This window comes from Hyla sarda, chromosome 10 (genome assembly GCF_029499605.1).
Source record: "Hyla sarda isolate aHylSar1 chromosome 10, aHylSar1.hap1, whole genome shotgun sequence".
NCBI lineage: Eukaryota > Metazoa > Chordata > Amphibia > Anura > Hylidae > Hyla > Hyla sarda.
In genome coordinates this window covers 9,006,410-9,027,154 of record NC_079198.1, presented here as the reverse complement: position 1 = coordinate 9,027,154, position 20,745 = coordinate 9,006,410, and the positions used below count along the sequence as shown (strand labels likewise).

At 43.8% G+C, this 20,745-nt stretch overlaps 1 protein-coding gene across 1 annotated transcript; it reads left to right on the top strand.

Annotated features, from left to right (window-relative positions):
• The first annotated feature begins 7,100 nt into the window (after nucleotides 1–7,100).
• LOC130293471 (phospholipase A2 inhibitor 25 kDa subunit-like) lies at nucleotides 7,101–19,923 on the top strand. Its single transcript, XM_056542185.1, has 5 exons — nucleotides 7,101–7,246; nucleotides 8,637–8,753; nucleotides 12,131–12,277; nucleotides 17,880–18,020; nucleotides 19,629–19,923. The coding sequence occupies exons 1-5, from the start codon at nucleotides 7,195–7,197 to the stop codon at nucleotides 19,820–19,822; spliced, it is 651 nt and encodes a 216-aa protein (XP_056398160.1). The 5' UTR covers nucleotides 7,101–7,194; the 3' UTR covers nucleotides 19,823–19,923.
• The last annotated feature ends 822 nt before the right edge of the window (nucleotides 19,924–20,745 follow it).

Below are 20,745 nucleotides of genomic sequence, written 5' to 3'. Positions count from 1 at the left end.
GTTCTTTTTTAAGTCCTCTCTGATGACACCTGTCTCGGGAAACGCCCAGTTTAGAAGCAAATCCCCATAGCAAACCTCTTCTAAACTGGGCGTTTCCCGAGACAGGTGTCATCAGAGAGGATTTAGACAGAAAAGAACAACCTTAACTTCAGAAGCTCATAAGTACTGAAAGGATTAAGATTTTTTAATAGAAGTAATTTACAAATCTGTTTAACTTTCTGGAGCCAGTTGATATATATATAAAAAAAAGTTTTTTTTCCTGGAATACCCCTTTAAACAGAATTGTAAATTACTTCTTTTAAAAAATCTTAATCCTTCCAGTACTTATCAGCTGCTGTATTTGCTGCTGTACATATCTATTTTTAGATTGTTCCTCTGACTGTAAAAAACTTGGCTGGAAAATAAATGAGCACAAAAGTAATATAAGAAATACGTCTATTGATTTATATCCTCTTGTAATTTTACCTTCGCTTTGTAAATTGATTAAACAGATGATCAGGACCATATTTACCGCTAGGCACTGGTGGTCCAGTATGTAACAATCCAGGGAGTATACGGCAAGGAGGCTACAGCAGCCGTTTTGCACTGCCTAGTGCTTTATTGGGTCTCTAAGAGGCCCGATGAAGCACTAGGCAGTGCGAAACAGCTGCTGTAGCCTCCTTGCTGTCCCCCCACTGTATGTCTCCCCCACCTAAAGACTTGTAAGTATCACTCACTAAAGAAGAAAATATGAAGATCTGGTGAGAACCGTCAATCATTTCTGTTGCTGGATTGTTACCTTTGGACTTTGAGGATAGAGCACCACCTTATATCTCGTTGTATTTCCTTATTCAAGAAACTTTGATCTCATTATTGCTACCATTCCAGGAGTCGGTGGTACGGCTGTGCCGGATACATATTCTCTTTTTATTGCATTCTGGTGGTCCAGTGCTTACGATGGCACCTTTAAAGGGGTACTCCACTGGAAAACATTTTTTTTTAAATCAACTGGCACCAGAAAGTTAAACAGATTTGTAAATTACTTCTATATAAAAATCTTAATACTTTCAGTACTTATCAGCTGCTGTATGCTCCACAGGAAATTCTTTTCTTATTGAATTTATTTACTGTCTGATCACAGTGCTCTCTGCTGACACCTCTGTCAATGTCAGGAACTGTCCAGAGCAGAAGCAAATCCCCATAGTAAACCTCTCCTGCTCCGGACAGTCCCCAATAACTTCCATTGCACATCTCCTCCCTTTATCCCTGATTTTACTTTTTCTATACATTTTTATAGATTCGCTGTCTATTGTGTATTTGTATAAAGTGCAGTGAAGACCTGGATCACTCTCTAATGATTGTATCTGTCAAATCATTTACGTTCTCGAAAATGGATATCTTTAAAGGGGTACTCCGCTGCTCAGTGTTATGAACAAACTGTTCCGAACGCTGGAGCCGGCACCGGGAGCTCGTGACGTCAGTTGTTCCAAACGCTGAGCAGCAGAGTACCCCTTTAACGAGTATAAGGTACTAGGCAGAAGGGACTCACATTACAACTTGCCCAAGATGCTGCCCTGGACCTGAACGTGAGATTTCGCTGTCTTTTCCACCTTTGCCGTCTCCTATTGGCCTTGGAGCTGATTGACACCTAAACCAACAAAACATTGTAAACCTGGGGTCATCATGTGATGGTTGCCAGGGATGATGGTCAACCTAACATCATTTCACTGCCCCCCTGTGCTTCCTCTTAGCGCCAAAATGCCCTCATCCCTCATATTAATGATTTTGCACATTTCCAGGTTCGAAACGGGAAATGTTTGAAAGTTTGGCGAGCCGCTGCCAGCCAGAAATCCGAGCCAAATCCATGTTTGCAGGGCTCGGCTCCCTCATCTCTAATATACAGTGACCCCCCCCCCCCCCCACCTACGATGGCCCCGACATACGATCATTTCTCCATACGATCACTCTCAGAGGCCATCACATGTTGTAGGCAGCATCAACATACGATGCTTTTGTATGTCGGGGCCATCGCATAAACGGCTATCCGGCAGCGCAGACTGCTTCATCTACCAACGGAAAGCCATTACAGTGCCCCGTGTGGTCCGCTGACGATCACTTACCTGTCCTCGGGGCTCCGGCGCATCCTCTTCGGGATCCTCTGCACCATCGGCGCTCTCCATCGTCGTCATCACGTCGCTGTGCACGCTGTCCCGTCATCCAATAGGAGCGGCGTGCGTAGCGACGTGATGACGGTGACGGAGAGCGAGGATGCCGGGGAAGCAGAGGCCTTGCCGGAGCGTCGGGGACACCTCGGGGACGCGGCGACAGTGATGGAAGACAACATCCAGGGCAGCGGTGACGAGCGGTGACGGTCCAGAGCGGCGGGGACAGGTGAGTACAACTTCCTCTACCAGTGGTCTTCAACCTGCGGACCTCCAGATGTTGCAAAACTACAACCCCCAGCATGCCCGGACAGCCGTTGGCTGTCCGGGCATGCTGGGTGTTGTAGTTTTGCAACATCTGGAGGTCCGCAGGTTGTAGACCACTGTCCTATGCTTTACATTGCATGGATTCCTCAACATGCGATGGTTTCAACAAACGATGGTCCATTTGGAACGGATTACCATCGTATGTTGAGGGACCACTGTATTAGTATTGCACTGATCTGTGTAAATGGCGATCTGCTAGTACAGCCTGTCTATGGCAGTCTGTAAAAGCAAATCACTTCTAGCATCCATGAATACCTAGTAAAGGCCTCATGGATTTTCTCCCAGTACAGTGAGGGTTGGGGCCCCTAGGTCCTCCAAGTTGTAACATCCAGTAACCAAATTATACATAAAAAAAGTAATATAAGTAGTACATACTTCCTCCTTTGCATACAAGCCATTAAAGGGGTACTCCGCTGCTCAGCGTTTGGAACAAACTGTTCTGAACACTGGAGCCGGCACCGGGTGCTTGTGACGTCATAGCTATTGAATTTCCTTTCTGTCTGACCACAGTGCTCTCTGCTGACACCTCTGTCTATTTTAGGAACTGTCAAGAGTACAAGCAAATCCCCATAGAAAACCTATCCTGCTCTGGACAGTTCCTAAAATAGACAGAGGTGTCAGCAGAGAGCACTGTGGTCAGACAGAAAGGAAATTCAAAAAGAAAAGAACTTCCCGTGGAGAACATAGCAGCTGAAAAGTACTGGAAGGATTAAGATTTTTAAATAGAAGTAATTTACAAACCTGTTTAACTTTCTGGCACCAGTTGATATATATATATATATATATATATATATATATATATATATATATATATATATATATATATAAAAGTTTTTCAGTGCAGTACCACTTTAAGTGTGATGGTAAAAAAAGGATAGGACATGTTGGATTTTCTTTTCTATGTAAATTTGTTTTTATTATCTTTATTAAAGGGGTTATCCAGGAACATTTTTTTTTTGGAACAGATTTGTAAATTACTTCTATTAAAAAATCGTAATCCTTTCAGTACTTATGAGCTGCTGAAGTTGAGTTGTTCTTTTCTGTCTAAGTGCTCTCTGATGACACCTGTCTCGGGAAGCGCCCAGTTTAGAAGCAAATCCCCATAGAAAACCTCTTCTACTCTGTGCAGTTCCCGAGACAAGCAGAGATGTCAGCAGAGAGCACTGTTGCCAGACAGAAAACAACTCAACTTCAGAAGCTGATAATTATTGGAAGGATTAAGATTTTTTTTAATAGAAGTAATTTACAAATCTGTTTAACTTTCTTGAGCCATTTGATATATAAATATATATATATATATAAAAAAAAAAGAAGTTTTTTCCTGGAATACCCCTTTAATATAGGAGCAGGGATTAGTGTCAAAGGACCTATATACACTGTTTGCTTCTCAGTTCACATTCAGTGGGCCGGGTGCCCAGAGGTAAGTGGCAATGTTGTATGCATTGGTTGGAGATTCCGCAGTGTGAATGTACCCTTATTCTCGCTGGGCCGGGATACGGCACGTCATTGTACAGTAATAAAGAGGTACTCCGCCCCCCTAGACATTTTAACCCCTATCCAAAGGATAGGAGATAAGATGTCTGATCAAGGGGGTCCCACTGCTGGGGACCCTCACGATCTCTCTGCTGCACCCGGCTTTTGTTTAGAGCGTTGGGTGCAGCGCCGGAGGCTCATGGCATCACGGCCGTGCCCCGCTCGTGATGTCACGGCTACACCCCCTCAATGCAAGTGTATGGGAGGGGGCGTGACAGCCGTCACGCCCCCTCCCATAGACTTGCATTGAGGGGGTGTAGCCGTGACATCACGAGCCTCGACCCGGCATCGCAACCGGATGTCTGGGGTGCTGCAGCTGAGATCACGGGGGTCCCGCCACTTTTGATAGGGAATAAGATGTCTAGGGGCGGAGTACCACTTTAACATCAAAACCAGTGCAGAGCAGCGGGATTGGGCACTGTCAAAATGGCCACAGTGAGGACCTGGATAGCTTTTTCAACTCCTTTAAAGGGGTACTCCGCCCCTAGACATCTTATCCCCTATCCAAAGGATAGGGGATAAGATGTCAGATCGCCGGGGGCCCGCTGCTGGGGATCTCCGCTGCAGCACCCCGCCATCATTACTGCGCAGAGCAAGATCGCTCTGCACGTAATGACGGGCAATACAGGGGCCGGAGCATTGTTACGTCACGGCTCCGCCCCTCGTGATGTCACAGCCCGCCCCCGTCAATACAAGTCTATGGGAGGGGGCGTGGCGGTCGTCACGCCCCCTCCCATAGACTTGCATTAAGGGGTCGGGCCGTGATGTCATGAGGGGCGGAGCCATGACGTCACGCTGCTCCGGCCCCTGTATCGCCCGTCATTACGCACAGAGCGAACTCGCTCTGCGCAGTAATGATGGCGGGGTGCCGAAGCGGCGATCCCGGGGGTCCCCAGCAGGGGCCCCCGGCGATCTGACATCTTATCCCCTATCCTTTGGATAGGAGATAAGATGCCAGGGGCGGAGTACCACTTTAAGGCATTACTGGCATTACATCAACTTCTGACATGCTGATTAGGCAATTGCAAAGGAGAAATAAGGCCGAGCAGGCAGGAAGTTAGGAAAAAGAGGAACTTGGAATTTGAACATCAGGATAACAAAAGAAGAAGTCACAACTGAAAAGGAAACCACCAAATTGTAAAACAGGGACTGAAACAACTGCAACGTTTGTAAAAGAAAGTTCCCAGATAATAGTACCTATAATACATGTAACAATGTAGCCCCCACAACTATGATCGCAACGCTGCAACATCCGGGGGAGGGGGGTTACAGCACACTGCTACCCTCACACCTGAGATATACGTATATATCACAATGCTCCTGTATGTGGTCTCTAAGGCAAATCAAGTTGGTGACGCTGCATTTATAATAAGAGGTTATAAGAAGGTCACATGGTTACATAAGTTTACAGTATTTATAACTACATTTTGAGTATAACATCTGTGAATTTCTTGAACTAAACTAAACGAATAGTGATGAGCGGCACAGGCCATATTCGAATTTGCGATATTTCGTGCATATGCGAAAATAACCACATATTCGATATATTCGCGGTTATATTCGCATGCGCGTGTGCACATGCGGATAACTATCCACCTATCTATCTACAGGGTGGGGCATATATATGGATACGCCTTAATAAAATGGGAATGGTTGGTGATATTAACTTCCTGTTTGTGGCACATTAGTATATGTGAGGGGGGAAACTTTTCAACATGGATGGTGACCATGGCGGCCATTTTGAAGTCGGCCATTTTGAATCCAACTTTTGTTTTTTCAATAGGAAGAGGGTCATGTGACACATCAAACTTATTGGAATTTCACAAGAAAAACAATGATGTGCTCGGTTTTAATGTAACTTTATTCTTTCATGAGTTATTTACAAGTTTCTGACCACTTATAAAATGTGTTCAATGTGCTGCCCATTGTGTTGGATTGTCAATGCAGCCCTCTTCTCTATATACTGCTATATACTACTATATACACCGCAGGAGAAATGCTAGTACAGGCTTCCAGTATCCATATACACTGCTATATACTACTATATAAACCGCAGGAGAAATGCTAGCACAGGCTTCCAGTATCCGTATACACTGCTATATACTACTATATACACCGCAGGAGAAATGCTAGCACAGGGTTCCAGTATCCGTATACACTGCTATATACTACTATATACACCGCAGGAGAAATGCTAGCACAGGCTTCCAGTATCCGTATACACTGCTATATACTACTATATACACCGCAGGAGAAATGCTAGCACAGGCTTCCAGTATCCCTATACACTGCTATATACTACTATATACACCGCAGGAGAAATGCTAGCACAGGCTTCCAGTATCCGTATACACTGCTATATACTACTATATACACCGCAGGAGAAATGCCAGCACAGGCTTCCAGTATCCGTATACACTGCTATATACTACTATATACACCGCAGGAGAAATGCCAGCACAGGCTTCCAGTATCCGTATACACTGCTATATACTACTATATACACCGCTGTGGAACTTTCTGTGGAGCATACAGCAGCTGATAAGTCCTGGAAGGATTAAGATTTTTAAATAGAAGTCATTTTTAACTTTCTGGAACCAATTGATTTTATTTATCTATAAAAATATTGAAGGAAAGGTAAGTGTGGACCATTCTTTCACAAATAAACTAAACATACAAAAAAGAGACATAATGATTCCTGTTTTTGTTGGTTCAAAACATAACAATTTTTTAAACCCAGTCGGTTTCCTGAAAAAAAAAAAAAAAAAAAAAAAAAAGAAGAAGAGAAAATTTATATAATATCTTGTAGAAAAGTAAAGAAAAACTTCATCTCCTGTTCCCATAGTTTGAATATTGAGCCAAAGCAAAGTTAAAGTTAAACAACGTTTGTTTCACCATTTACAGTTTTTTTACTACAGGAATTGTGCGTATGTGTCTTTAAAATCTGTGTAATTTAAGATGTGGAGGAGCTAAATGGGCAACACGTAAGGGAAGTGAACTTTCCCTCATATATCCGAAGTTCCGAATTCTGCAAACATATAGCAATCTCTCTCGTCTCTAAGTGTGGGGGGGGGGGGGTATTTCCTGGAAATTCTTTAGCCCCTCCCATGTCCCACCCCAATAATATTCAGTAAATTAAGAAAGTTCAGCAAATTTCCGTCTCACAGTAGGACGGGTCTAGAAGAGAAGAACAATGATCTCCCTGACCGGGATCCTGAGTCTCCTCTCCGCTCTTGCAGCAACAAGTAAGTTTTCTGTAAAAAAAAAACAAAAACCATCGCACTTGTCTTATTTGTCTTATTCTTTTCTTTTTTTTATATGTATTTTTACTTTTAATAATTTTAAAATACCGTTAATAAAAACATCAGCAACTACTCCTTTTATTATTACTATTAATATTATTATTATTAGTTATTATGCTTCTAATTAAAATAATAATAAAAATAGTACAATAATAATAATATTCATTCAAATAGTTCTTAACTAATATCTCTATATTATTATTAATATTATTATGAAAATAAAAATATTAATAATAATAATAATAATAATAATAATAATGGCAATACGTAGTACAATAATAATTATAATAATATTTACCGTATTTTTCGCCGTATAAGACGCACTTCTTTTTCTTCCCCAAGACTGGGGGGGGGGGAAGTCGGTGCGTCTTATACGGTAAATACACCCCTATCGCGGCGGTCCCTGCAGCCGTCAACGGCCGGGACCCGCGGCTAATACAGGACATCACCGATCGCGGTGATGCCCTGTATTAACCCTTCAGACGCGGCGATCAAAGCTGACCGCCGCGTCTGAAGGGAAAGTGACACTAACCCGGCTGTTCAGTCGGGCTGTTCGGGACCGCCGCGATTTCACCGCGGCGGTCCCGAACAGCCAGACTGAATAGCCGGGTTAGTGCTTACAGGACACCGGGAGGGACCTTACCTGCCTCCTCGGTGTCTTCTCCGTTCAGGGATCCCCTGTATGGCCGGCGCTCTCTCCTTCCTCGTCATCATGTACGTGCGTCGGCGTGCGTAATGACGTGATGGCGGCGACGGAGAGCGAGGATACCCGGCCGGCAGCAGAGACGTTCCGGAGCGACGGGGACACGGCGACAGCGATGGAGCGACATCCAGGGCAGCGGTGACGGGTCCGAAGCGGCGGGGACACGTGAGTATTACCTCCTATGCAGTGGTCTTCAATCTGCGGACCTCCAGATGTTGCAAAACTACAACTCCCAGCATGCCCGGACAGCCGTTGGCTGTCCGGGCATGCTGTGAGTTGTAGTTTTGCAACATCTGGAGGTCCGCAGGTTGAAGACCACTATTGGGTTCAAAATCTTTATTTTTTTAGATTTTGCCCCTAAAAATTGGGTGCGTCTTATACGCCGGTGCGTCCTATAGGAAGAAAAATACGGTAATCAAATAATTATTAACTCATATTTCTACTTTTATTATTATTACTATTATTATTATTGTTTTTATTATTATTATTCTTAGTTATTATGCTTCTAATTAAAATAATTATGAAAAAAATCGTACAATCCTACCTGGTAGAAGAATAATCAGATTCCGCTGATCTCGGTGACATTACAGTAGAGACAACTGATCCCTGTGCTGTGTGATGTCTCTCTAGGTTACGCTCTCTCCTGTACGGTGTGTCAGTCTCTCACGTCCTCCTCATGTTCGGGCGTCAGTGTGACTTGTCCTTCAGGAGAACAATGCGGATCCTCTTATACAGAGACCATTTTTGGTGAGTCATGTGATTGAGTAGAATCTTTTGTATTGTTTTGGAGGTGGTTCAGTGTTATATATATAAATCTTCATTATTACAGAACATTCTGTAACTTTGTTGTTCAGTTTCTCAATGTGGTGGCCGAGTATGGGAGATGTTGCCCCGTACCCTTGCTGTCCTGTCAGGCAGCCTCCTTCAGTGTCCCCAGGGCCCCTTGCATCTGTTTCCCCCCTGTACATATGTTCTGCAGTGTATTGTATTATAACATGTGTTGTATCTTTAAGAGTTATGTCATGTGATTGTTACCCAGGAGGTACCAGTGACCAGGTGACTCCCAAGAGTGACCTATGGGCTCCCTGCTAGTCTCCCCCATATAAGTCCTGGGTGGAGCTTCTCTCTTCGGCTGAGGTCCAGTGCAGTCGTCTAGTGTGTGTATCCAGAGTGTTGGAGACCTCAAAGTCAAGTCCTGCAGCCGCCATCAAGTCATGTAAGATAAAGTCACAGTCATGAGTCAAGTCAGTCCCTGTCATCTGTCAAGTCATCGTGATCTGCATTCAATTGTCCAATCCTACTACAAGTCCCAGCAAGCCCTTAAGGTCTCTGTGTCACTGGTCACCCACTTGGGACCTGGCTGAACTGTATAGACTTTACCATCTGTCTAACCTTAGTAAAGCTACCGTTGTCCATAACTTGGCGTCGGAGACTTTATTGCCCCCCCCCCCCCGTGCCTAGCCCAGGATCCAGCAGATTACCTTAGGGTGGTTTTAGGCTAAACCACGTACTGGCATCATGAATACAAGTGGTTAATGCCATCTGCCCCTAGGGTAACAACATCTGCCCTCCTCACACCCAGCTACCACATCACCATTTCATATCTCTGCTCTAAGTAAATGACACGTTTCTGTTTATATCCAAGGGGAAAAAAAACAATAGATCCTAATAAGGGCCACAGAGAAGGTTTCATCACCTCATTGCCTGTTACCTGGATTATTGACCATCAGCTGAGGTGTAATAGATCCGGATTGTGAGGAACTCTAGAGATATTACCAGTACCCACTAATACCACTTCATAAAATCCTCGCTTCATTATTTATCAGATAACAGCTTCTATCTATGCTCAATGTCCCTGATGTGGGGCCTTCCCCGGATACTCACAGAACCGACCTGAGAAAGTCCGGACTTTACAACATCTTGGCCGCCGGATCTATGCAGATTACCATATTGTAACCTGGTCTTGTTAATATGTAATGACCTTTGTTTATTATTCTACGTACTTATATTTTCTTTACTGTCAAATATCTGTTTTAAAGAAAAATTATTTAATAAAAAAAAACAAAAACTGTTGAACAAAAAAAAGAGGTTTCATCACAAATGTATCAGGTTTACACAATCTGAGCTGATACATTTTACCGGCACTGACACAAAGGACAGGAAGGGGATTGTACTGCCATTTAGTTCACAGACTTATATCTACGCGAATTCAAGGTAGAGAAAACATCCACAATTTGTATTTTGATCTATTTGCTTCTCAACATTAATTCAAAAATGAACAGGGTGTTTGTATACATTTTGATCAAAAAGTACAAGCCCACTTGCCACGTCAAGGCCACCTATTTAGAGTGGGTACCCAATGTCCCTAGCATAAAATGGCATAGCACTGGGCGGCGACCACCAACCCCCCAACACCAGTGCCCACAGGGGGAACGACCCACTGGCAGAGAAGCCCCAGTGCTGCTCAAACCAGTCCCAGGGCCGCGCCTCCCCATAGACACGGCGCCACGGCAGCAATGGACACTGCACAGCACCACATCAGTGTGAACACGGTGTAAAAGCTCACTTACCATGTGCTCCCAGTCAGACCTTCTGCTCATTTATATAGGGTTCGGCTGAGGGGGTGGGGCAGAGTGCTGACCAAGTAAAAACAACAACAACAACAAAAAGAAGGGGATAGAAGACACAATGTGAATTCAAGTAGAGAAAACAGACATGATCGCACATCCACAATTTGTATTTTGATCTATTTGCTTCTCAGCATAAATTCAAAAACTAACAAGTTGTTAGTATACATTTTGATCAAAAAGTACAAGCCCACTCGCCACGTCAAGGCCACCTAGTCAGAGTTGGTCCCTAACGTCCCTAGCATAAAATGGCGTAGCACTGGGCGGCGACCACCACCGCCGCAAAACCAGTGCCCACAGGGGGAACAACCCACTGGCAGAGCAGCCCCAATGCCACTCAAACCAGTCCCAGGGCCGCGCCTCCCACAGACACGGTGCCACGGCAGCAATGGACACCGCACAGCACCACACCAGTGTGAACAAGGCTCGCTTACCATGTGCTCCCAGTCAGACTGGGAGGCTACCAGAAAAGAAAGGGCCCTGCTCGTTTATATAGGGTTGATCAAAATGTATACTAACAACCTGTTAGTTTTTGAATTTATGCTGAGAAGCAATTAGATCAAAATAATTCACAGACGTATATCTACACTTACACAATATTCACGATTGCCAGTGATCACCATCATTGTGGTTTCCTGCTGTTATCAATCATGAATTCAGATTAGAGACCTGATAGAAGAGAGGACTGCTCTGTAAATACGATGAAGGACATTTAATAAAAATGTAAATCCTGTTGGTTTCCCAGACATATCCTTGTTTAGCCATTGGCTAACACCTTCAGATCCACAATTAATAATTGTCCTCTCTATACATTAACAATCAAACAGGAAAGGGTGTATTTCCCTGGCTAACCCTGGAGAAACCTCCATCTGTGGCCTAATTAATGAGGTAGCAGCAAGGGGAAGTGTGTTTAAAAGGAAGTTAGGAAGAATAGTCTGGGCTCTCCCTAGAAGACAGCAAGATGGCTGTAGGGGAGAGGCAGGGGTCCTGGTGAGGAACACACAGCCTGAGCTGTGAGTGGTCCCAAAGAGTGGTGTAGACGAGACACACAGCAAGAGGTTGCAAACGCTGTGTGTGAACAGTGAGTAGAAGTTTGCAGGAGGCATAGGTTTAACTGGCCAGGAAAAGCCCACCAGTTGGGGCACGCTAGATTGTTTAGTTAGTGACTGGACGGTCTAGGGTTTTGTTTGTTCCTGTTTTATGTTTTATTTTATCCTGCAACCTGTCTAATAAAGCTGGCAAGGGGCCAGACTTGCATAAAAGTACTGTTGTTTGCTGGTTTATTGTGATTGAAGTGGAAACGTGTCCCATGGCAGTGTCAAGAATGATCCCAGAGCTATCCCCAGGGTGAAATCCTTACAATATATATATATATATATATATATATATATATATATATATATATATATATATAGTATGCACATCACACATACACAACACATCATTTAAAAAAATCAGTAAAAAGAAAATCTTTACTTTTTTATGTTTTTTTTGTAGATGGAGTCAATACTAAAGTTTTTGTCAGGCGATGCATGTCTATATCTGAATGTAGATTCATCGGCACCGTAAGCCTAAATAAGGTACAAACCAAGAAGGTCCATTCATGCTGCAACACTGATGACTGTACTCCTAGTATTGCTTCATGTAAGTCACCATCATCTCATCTGCATGTATCTACATAAACCTGTAGTTTGGGAAATTAACAAATATTTGTCATATAACATAGGTTAAACGGGTGTGTATTCCTACAGTGCTTTGTCTTTGTTTCTGTTCATATTTCCTTGTATCATCCAATCATTGGCCACAGTGGTGATGGGTCATTTTATCTGACACCATTGAGTGCAACGATTGGTCGCCCCAGTCACATGTCAGGACAAGGCGCATCCAATGCAGCAGCAAAAACAAAGTCCAAAATAGTATCGGGGAACTACAGGAGTTGCACAATCTGAACTATTGTCAATGTTTACTTCTATGAAACAGTCTTAAAGGAAAACTTTCAGATATTTTCTCCCGCACTATCCACAGGTACTGGTTGACGCTGATTAAAATGAGCCCTACCTTGGTCGGATCCGCCCGGCCGTTCTCCCGCAATTGTAGTTTTATTATCTGTTGAAATCTTGCTGTAACTGGCAGGGGCGGGGCTTCCGCAGGCTAACTGGCACTGACATCATCCTCCCTCCAGTTCTCCCTCTCTTCACCGCTCCTAACTGCAGGGAGGGGGGATCAGACCAATGATTGTTATAGTGTGTCACTCCAGTAGTAAGGTGATTACATGGAGAGGAGGTATGTTACAGTGTGTCACCCCAGTAGTAAGGAGATTACATGGGGAGGAGGTTTGTTACAGTGTGTCACCCCAGTAGTAAGGAGATTACATGAGGAGGAGGTTTGCTACAGTGTGTCACCCCAGTAGTAAGGAGATTACATGAGGAGGAGGTTTGTTACAGTGTGTCACCCCAGTAGTAAGGAGATTACATGAGGAGGAGGTTTGTTACAGTGTGTCACCCCAGTAGTAAGGAGATTACATGAGGAGGAGGTTTGTTACATTGTGTCACCCCAGTAGTAAGGAGATTACATGGGGAGGAGGTTTGTTACAGTGTGTTACCCCAGTAGTAAGGAGATTACATGAGGAGGGGATTTGTTACAGTGTGTCATATCAGTAGTAAGGAGATTACATGAGGAGGAGGTTTGTTACAGTGTGTCACCCCAGTAGTAAGGAGATTACATGAGGAGGAGGTTTGTTACATTGTGTCACCCCAGTAGTAAGGAGATTACATGGGGAGGAGGTTTGTTACAGTGTGTCACCCGAGTAGTAAGGAGATTACATGAGGAGGAGGTTTGTTACAGTGTGTCACCCCAGTAGTAAGGAGATTAAATGAGGAGGAGGTTTGTTACATTGTGTCACCCCAGTAGTAAGGAGATTACATGGGGAGGAGGTTTGTTACAGTGTGTTACCCCAGTAGTAAGGAGATTACATGAGGAGGGGGTTTGTTACAGTGTGTCATACCAGTAGTAAGGAGATTACATGAGGAGGAGGTTTGTTACAGTGTGTCACCCCAGTAGTAAGGAGATTACATGGGGAGGAGGTTTGTTACATTGTGTCACCCCAGTAGTAAGGAGATTACATGGGGAGGAGGTTTGTTACAGTGTGTCACCCCAGTAGTAATGTAATTATCTGAGGAGGAGGTTTGTTACAATGTGTCACCCCAGTAGTAAAGAGATTACATGAGGAGGAGGTTTGTTATAGTGTGTCACTCCAGTAGTAAGGAGATTACATGGGGAGGAGGTTTGTTACAGTGTGTCACCCCAGTAGTAAGGTAATTATCTGAGGAGGAGGTTTGTTACAATGTGTCACCCCAGTAGTAAGGAGATTACACGAGGAGGAGGTTTGTTACAGTGTGTCACCCCAGTAGTAAGGAGATTACATGAAGAGGTTTGTTACAGTGTGTCACCCCAGTAGTAAGGAGATTACATGAGGAGGAGGTTTGTTACAGTGTGTCACCCCAGTAGTAAGGAGATTACATGAGGAGGAGGTTTGTTACAGTGTGTCACTCCAGTAGTAAGGTAATTATCTGAGGAGGTGGTTTGTTACAATGTGTCACCCCAGTAGTAAAGAGATTACATGAGGAGGAGGTTTGTTATAGTGTGTCACTCCAGTAGTAAGGAGATTACATGGGGAGGAGGTTTGTTACAGTGTGTCACCCCAGTAGTAAGGAGATTACATGAGGAGGAGGTTTGTTACAGTGTGTCACCCCAGTAGTAAGGAGATTACATGAGGAGGAGGTTTGTTACATTGTGTCACCCCAGTAGTAAGGAGATTACATGGGGAGGAGGTTTGTTACAGTGTGTCACCCCAGTAGTAATGTAATTATCTGAGGAGGAGGTTTGTTACAATGTGTCACCCCAGTAGTAAGGAGATTACACGAGGAGGGGGTTTGTTACAGTGTGTCACCCCAGTAGTAAGGAGATTACATGAGGAGGGGGTTTGTTACAGTGTGTCACCCCAGTAGTAAGGAGATTACATGAGGAGGGGGTTTGTTACAGTGTGTCACCCCAGTAGTAAGGAGATTACATGAGGAGGAGGTTTGTTACAGTGTGTCACCCCAGTAGTAAGGTAATTATCTGAGGAGGAGGTTTGTTACAATGTGTCACCCCAGTAGTAAGGAGATTACATGAAGAGGTTTGTTACAGTGTGTCACCCCAGTAGTAAGGAGATTACATGAGTAGGTTTGTTACAGTGTGTCACCCCAGTAGTAAGGAGATTACATGAAGAGGTTTGTTACAGTGTGTCACCCCAGTAGTGAGGAGATTACATGAAGAGGTTTGTTACAGTGTGTCACCCCAGTAGTAAGGAGATTACATGAGTAGGTTTGTTACAGCGTGTCACCCCAGTAGTAAGGAGATTACATGAAGAGGTTTGTTACAGTGTGTCACCCCAGTAGTGAGGAGATTACATGAAGAGGTTTGTTACATTGTGTCACCCCAGTAGTAAGGAGATTACATGGGGAGGAGGTTTGTTACAGTGTGTCACCCCAGTAGTAATGTAATTATCTGAGGAGGAGGTTTGTTACAATGTGTCACCCCAGTAGTAAGGAGATTACACGAGGAGGGGGTTTGTTACAGTGTGTCACCCCAGTAGTAAGGAGATTACATGAGGAGGGGGTTTGTTACAGTGTGTCACCCCAGTAGTAAGGAGATTACACGAGGAGGAGGTTTGTTACAGTGTGTCACCCCAGTAGTAAGGTAATTATCTGAGGAGGAGGTTTGTTACAATGTGTCACCCCAGTAGTAAGGAGATTACACGAGGAGGAGGTTTATTACAGTGTGTCACCCCAGTAGTAAGGAGATTACATGAAGAGGTTTGTTACAGTGTGTCACCCCAGTAGTAAGGAGATTACATGAGTAGGTTTGTTACAGTGTGTCACCCCAGTAGTAAGGAGATTACATGAAGAGGTTCGTTACAGTGTGTCACCCCAGTAGTGAGGAGATTACATGAAGAGGTTTGTTACAGTGTGTCACCCCAGTAGTAAGGAGATTACATGAGTAGGTTTGTTACAGCGTGTCACCCCAGTAGTAAAGAGATTACATGAAGAGGTTTGTTACAGTGTGTCACCCCAGTAGTAAAGAGATTACACGAGGAGGAGGTTTGTTACAGTGTGTCACCTCAGTAGTAAGGAGATTACATGAAGAGGTTTGTTACTGTGTGTCACCCCAGTAGTAAGGAGTAGTGTTGCTCGCGAATATTCGCAATTCGAATATTATTCGCGAATATCGCATATTCGCGAATTCGCGAATTTCGCGAATATAGCGCTATATATTCGTAATTACGAATATTCGTTTTTTTTTTTTTTTTTTTTTTTTTTTTTCTTCACAGTACACATCACAGTGATCATCCCTCTCTGCTTCCAGCTTATGTGGTGTAAAGAAGGCTGTAATACTACTGTGTAAGACTGACGTGCGGAAATTCGCATATGCGAAAATTAGCACATGCTAATTTTCGCATATGCTAATTTTCGCATATGCAAATTTTCGCATATGCGAATTTTCGCATACGTTAATTTTGTATATGCAACATTTCACATATGTTAATTTTCGCATACGCGAATATTCGCATATGCGAAAATAAAACGAGGGTATGAGGAATATGCGAATATTCGCGAATATATGACGAATATTCGTCCATATATTCGCGAATATTCGCGAATTCGAATATGGCCTATGCCGCTCAACACTAGTAAGGAGATTACATGAGGAGGAGGTTTGTTACAGTGTGTCACCCCTGTAGTAAGGAGATTACATGAGGATGTTTTTTTTTTTTTTACAGTGTGTCACCCCAGTAGTAAGGAGATTACATGAGGCGGAGGTTTGTTACAGTGTGTCACCCCAGTAGTAAGGAGATTACATGAGGAGGGGGTTTGTTACAGTGTGTCACCCCAGTAGTAAGGTAATTATCTGAGGAGGAGGTTTGTTACAATGTGTCACCCCTGTAGTAAGGAGATTACATGAGGAGGAGGTTTGTTACAGTGTGTCACCCCAGTAGTAAAGAGATTACATGAAGAGGTTTGTTACAGTGTGTCACCCCAGTAGTAAGGAGATTACATGAGGAGGTTTTTTTTTTTACAGTGTGTCACTAGTGTTGCTCGCGAATATTCGCAATTCGAATATTATTCGCGAATATCGCATATTCGCGAATTCGCGAATTTCGCGAATATAGCGCTATATATTCGTAATTACGAATATTTTTTTTTTTTTTTTTTTCTTCACAGTACACATCACAGTGATCATCCCTCTCTGCTTCCAGCTTGTGTGGTGTAAAGAAGGCTCTAATACTACTGTGTGAGACTGGCGTGCGCAAATTCGCATATGCGAAAATTAGCATATGCGAATTTCCGTATATGCGAATTTTACCTTATGCTAATTTCCACATCTGTAAATGTTCGCATACGCGAATTTTCGCGTGTGCGAAAATAAAACGAGGATATAACGAATATGCGAATAATCGCGAATATATGACGAATATTCGTCCATATATTCGCGAATTTTCGCGAATTCGAATATGGCCTATGCCGCTCAACACTATGTGTCACCCCAGTAGTAAGGAGATTACATGAGGCGGAGGTTTGTTACAGTGTGTCACCCCAGTAGTAAGGAGATTACATGAGGCGGAGGTTTGTTACAGTGTGTCACCCCAGTAGTAAGGTAATTATCTGAGGAGGAGGTTTGTTACAATGTGTCACCCCAGTAGTAATGTAATTACATGAGGAGGAGGTTTGTTACAGTGTGTCACCCCAGTAGTAAGGAGATTACATGAGGAGGAGGTTTGTTACAGTGTGTCACGCCAGTAGTAAGGTAATTACATGAGGAGGAGGTTTGTTACAGTGTGTCATCCCAGTAGTAAGGAGATTTCATGAGGAGGAGGTTTGTTACAGTGTGTCACCCCAGTAGTAAGGTGGGACGTGTCAAAGGGAGGAGCTTAGGTGTGGTCAAGGGGTGGTAAAATTAGCTTTAGCCTCGGGTGGCAGAAATCCTTGCACCAGGTCTGTCTTTAGTTTTAGTCCAGAGAGAAGATGACCTGGTGAAACCAGCTGATTGTGATGGTAATAGACTCTAGCTTTAGACTACCCCTTTACTGAAGAGAAGGAGTAATGCTGACAGCTGTTGGTTGGTTTATACACGATATTCGTTAGATTGTACATGTTAGGAAAACAAGTAATCTTTATATTTCTCTCTTTCTTCTGTTCGGTTTTAGTCCCAGCAAAAAGCTCTGAACCCAATGAACTGATCTGTCCATCCTGCGTATCTATCACCTCGGCCTCATGTTCCTCCTCGGAGACTGTACAATGCCGAGGGGATGAGACTGAATGTCTTCTTCAGGCGACAACAGTAACAGGTATAAAAAAGGTGTTTCTTTTTCACTTCACCTTTAACCCCTTAAGGACTGAGCCCTTTTTCACCTTAAGGACTGAGCCCTTTTTCACCTTAAGGACTGAGCCCTTTTTCACCTTAAGGACTGAGCCCTTTTTCACAATTCTCTCCACCGTCACTTTACACATTAATAACTCTGGGACGCTTTTACTGAATATTCTGATTCTGAGATTGTTTTTTTCGTGACATATTCTTCTTTATTTTGTTGGTAAATCTTAGTCGTTACTTGCATCATTTTTTGGTGAAAAATGCCAAAATTTCATGAAAATTTTGAAAATTTTGAATTTTTCTAACTTTGAAGCTCTCTGCTTGTAAGGAAAATGAATATTCCAAATACATTTTATTTTTATTCCCAAATACAATATGTCCACTTTATGTTGGCATCATAACATGGACATATTTTTACTTTTTGAAAACATTAGAGGGCTTCAAAGTAGAGCAGCAATTTTCAAACATTTCATGAAAATTGCAAAATCTGAAGGGACAGATGATACAGAACTACAACTCCCGGCCTCCATCTTCTCCCCACGTTCTGCCCGATATCCAGGGGTGGGCAGAACGGGGGTTGCCATGGCAACCCACTGTCCTGCGCCGCCATTGGTCAGAACTCATTTCTGACTAATGGCAGGGGATAGGAGGAGATCGCAGCACTGCAACCTCATTCGTATCCCCCAGGATGATCGGGACTGTCACTAACAGCTCCGATCATCCCTATTTTCCGAGTGATTGGGTCACCAGAGACCCGATCAGCCCGGAATAGCAGAAAATCGCATGTCTGAATTGACATGCGATTTTCTGCGATCGCCGACATGGGGGGGGGGGGGGGGGTCTCAAGGTGGCATTGGTGTCTCGGAAGCAGTGGTCGCCACCCGACACTATACCAGTGTTAGGTTATGGACCCACTCTGAATAGGTGGCCTTGGCGTGGCGAGTGGGCTTGTACTTTTTGATCAAAATGTATAATAACAACCTGTTAGTTTTAGAATTTATGCTGAGAATCAAATAGGTCAAAATACAAATGGTGGATGTGCGGCTGTGGTTCTGTTTCTTTATTTTTGACAAATATTGAAGGGTTCTCACCTCTGTGCTCTCTAAGTGTTGGTGCTGAAGCGTCTAGTAGGTTGTTGGGTCATTAATGTTGTTTAAACAATCTTCCCAATAGATGAAAGAAATGTACTAAATAAACCCTGTTCATGATAACCGGCCAATCACATTGCAGTTTTTATTTTCCAGGATAATTTATTAAATGAAAGCTACACTGTGATTAGTCAGTGAGTTCGAAAGCCTTTATATAACATATTATCCCCTATCCAAAGCATAAGGGATCAAATGTCTGATCACGGGGGTCTCACCGCTGGGGACCCCCCTGTGATCTCTGGCCCGGGAACGTCAGCGTCCGCAACACGGAAGCCACATCACACCCCTCCCCTTTCATTCATGTCTATGGGAGGGGGCATTACGTCTAGTACATAGTGGTCACGCCTCCTCCCATAGACATGAATGGGAGGAGGCGGCATGATGGAGTACCCCTTTAATATTCGATTAAATGAAGGTTCTTATGTGCTTGTTTACAGGATTACAATCAGGTTCATCAGCCCTTCGAGGGTGCGCAACAAAATCCATCTGTGATCTCGGCAGCCAGTCCCAAAGTGCTGACGGTGTAACAACCGAAGTGAAGTTCATCTGCACCAGCGGTGGAATAAGCGTCCGTACAGTCGTCCTGACTCCGGCCATCGTGTGTCTTCTGCTGCTGAAATGGTTCTTCTAACTTATTAGGAATTCTTACATGTGGCCATTTGTGGATCATGTTTTTTTTTAATACATAAATAAATAAAATAAAAAAAGATAATATATATATATATATATATATATATATATATATATATATATATGCAAATCAAAAATTTTTGCTAATATGGCTACTCAAATTTACTAAATATATGTATAAATACATAATACTTGGCTGGAAAATATCTAAGCCCCGAAGTAAAATAACAATCGTCTCTGGCATCTATTGCTTTTTATGATCCGTCCTTGCCTGAGGAAGCGGTCCCGCCCGTGAAACACGTTGCATTGTGGGAAAATAAATTTAATTACCGTATTTTTCGTCCTATAGGACGCACCGGCGTATAAGACGCACCCAATTTTTAGGGGGCAAAATCTAAAAAAATAAAGATTTTGAACCCAATAGTGGTCTTCAACCTGCGGACCTCCAGATGTTGCAAAACTACAACTCCCAGCATGCCCGGACAGCCGTTGGCTGTCCGGGCATGCTGGGAGTTGTAGTTTTGCAACATCTGGAGGTCCGCAGATTGAAGACCACTGCATAGGAGGTAATACTCACGTGTCCCCGCCGCTCCGGACCTGTCACCGCTGCCCTGGATGTCGCTCCATCGCTGTCCCCGTCGCTCCGGAACGTCTCTGCTGCCGGCCGGGTATCCTCGCTCTCCGTCGCCGCCATCACGTCGTTACGCACGCCGACGCACGTACGCGACGACGTGATGATGAGGAAGGAGAGCGCCGGCCATTCAGGGGATCCCTGAACGGAGAAGACACCGAGGAGGCAGGTAAGGTCCCTCCTGGTGTCCTGTAAGCACTAACCCGGCTGTTCAGTCGGGCTGTTCGGGACCGCTGCAGTGAAATCGCTGAAAAGCCGGGTTAGTGTCACTTTCCCTTCAGACGCGGCGGTCA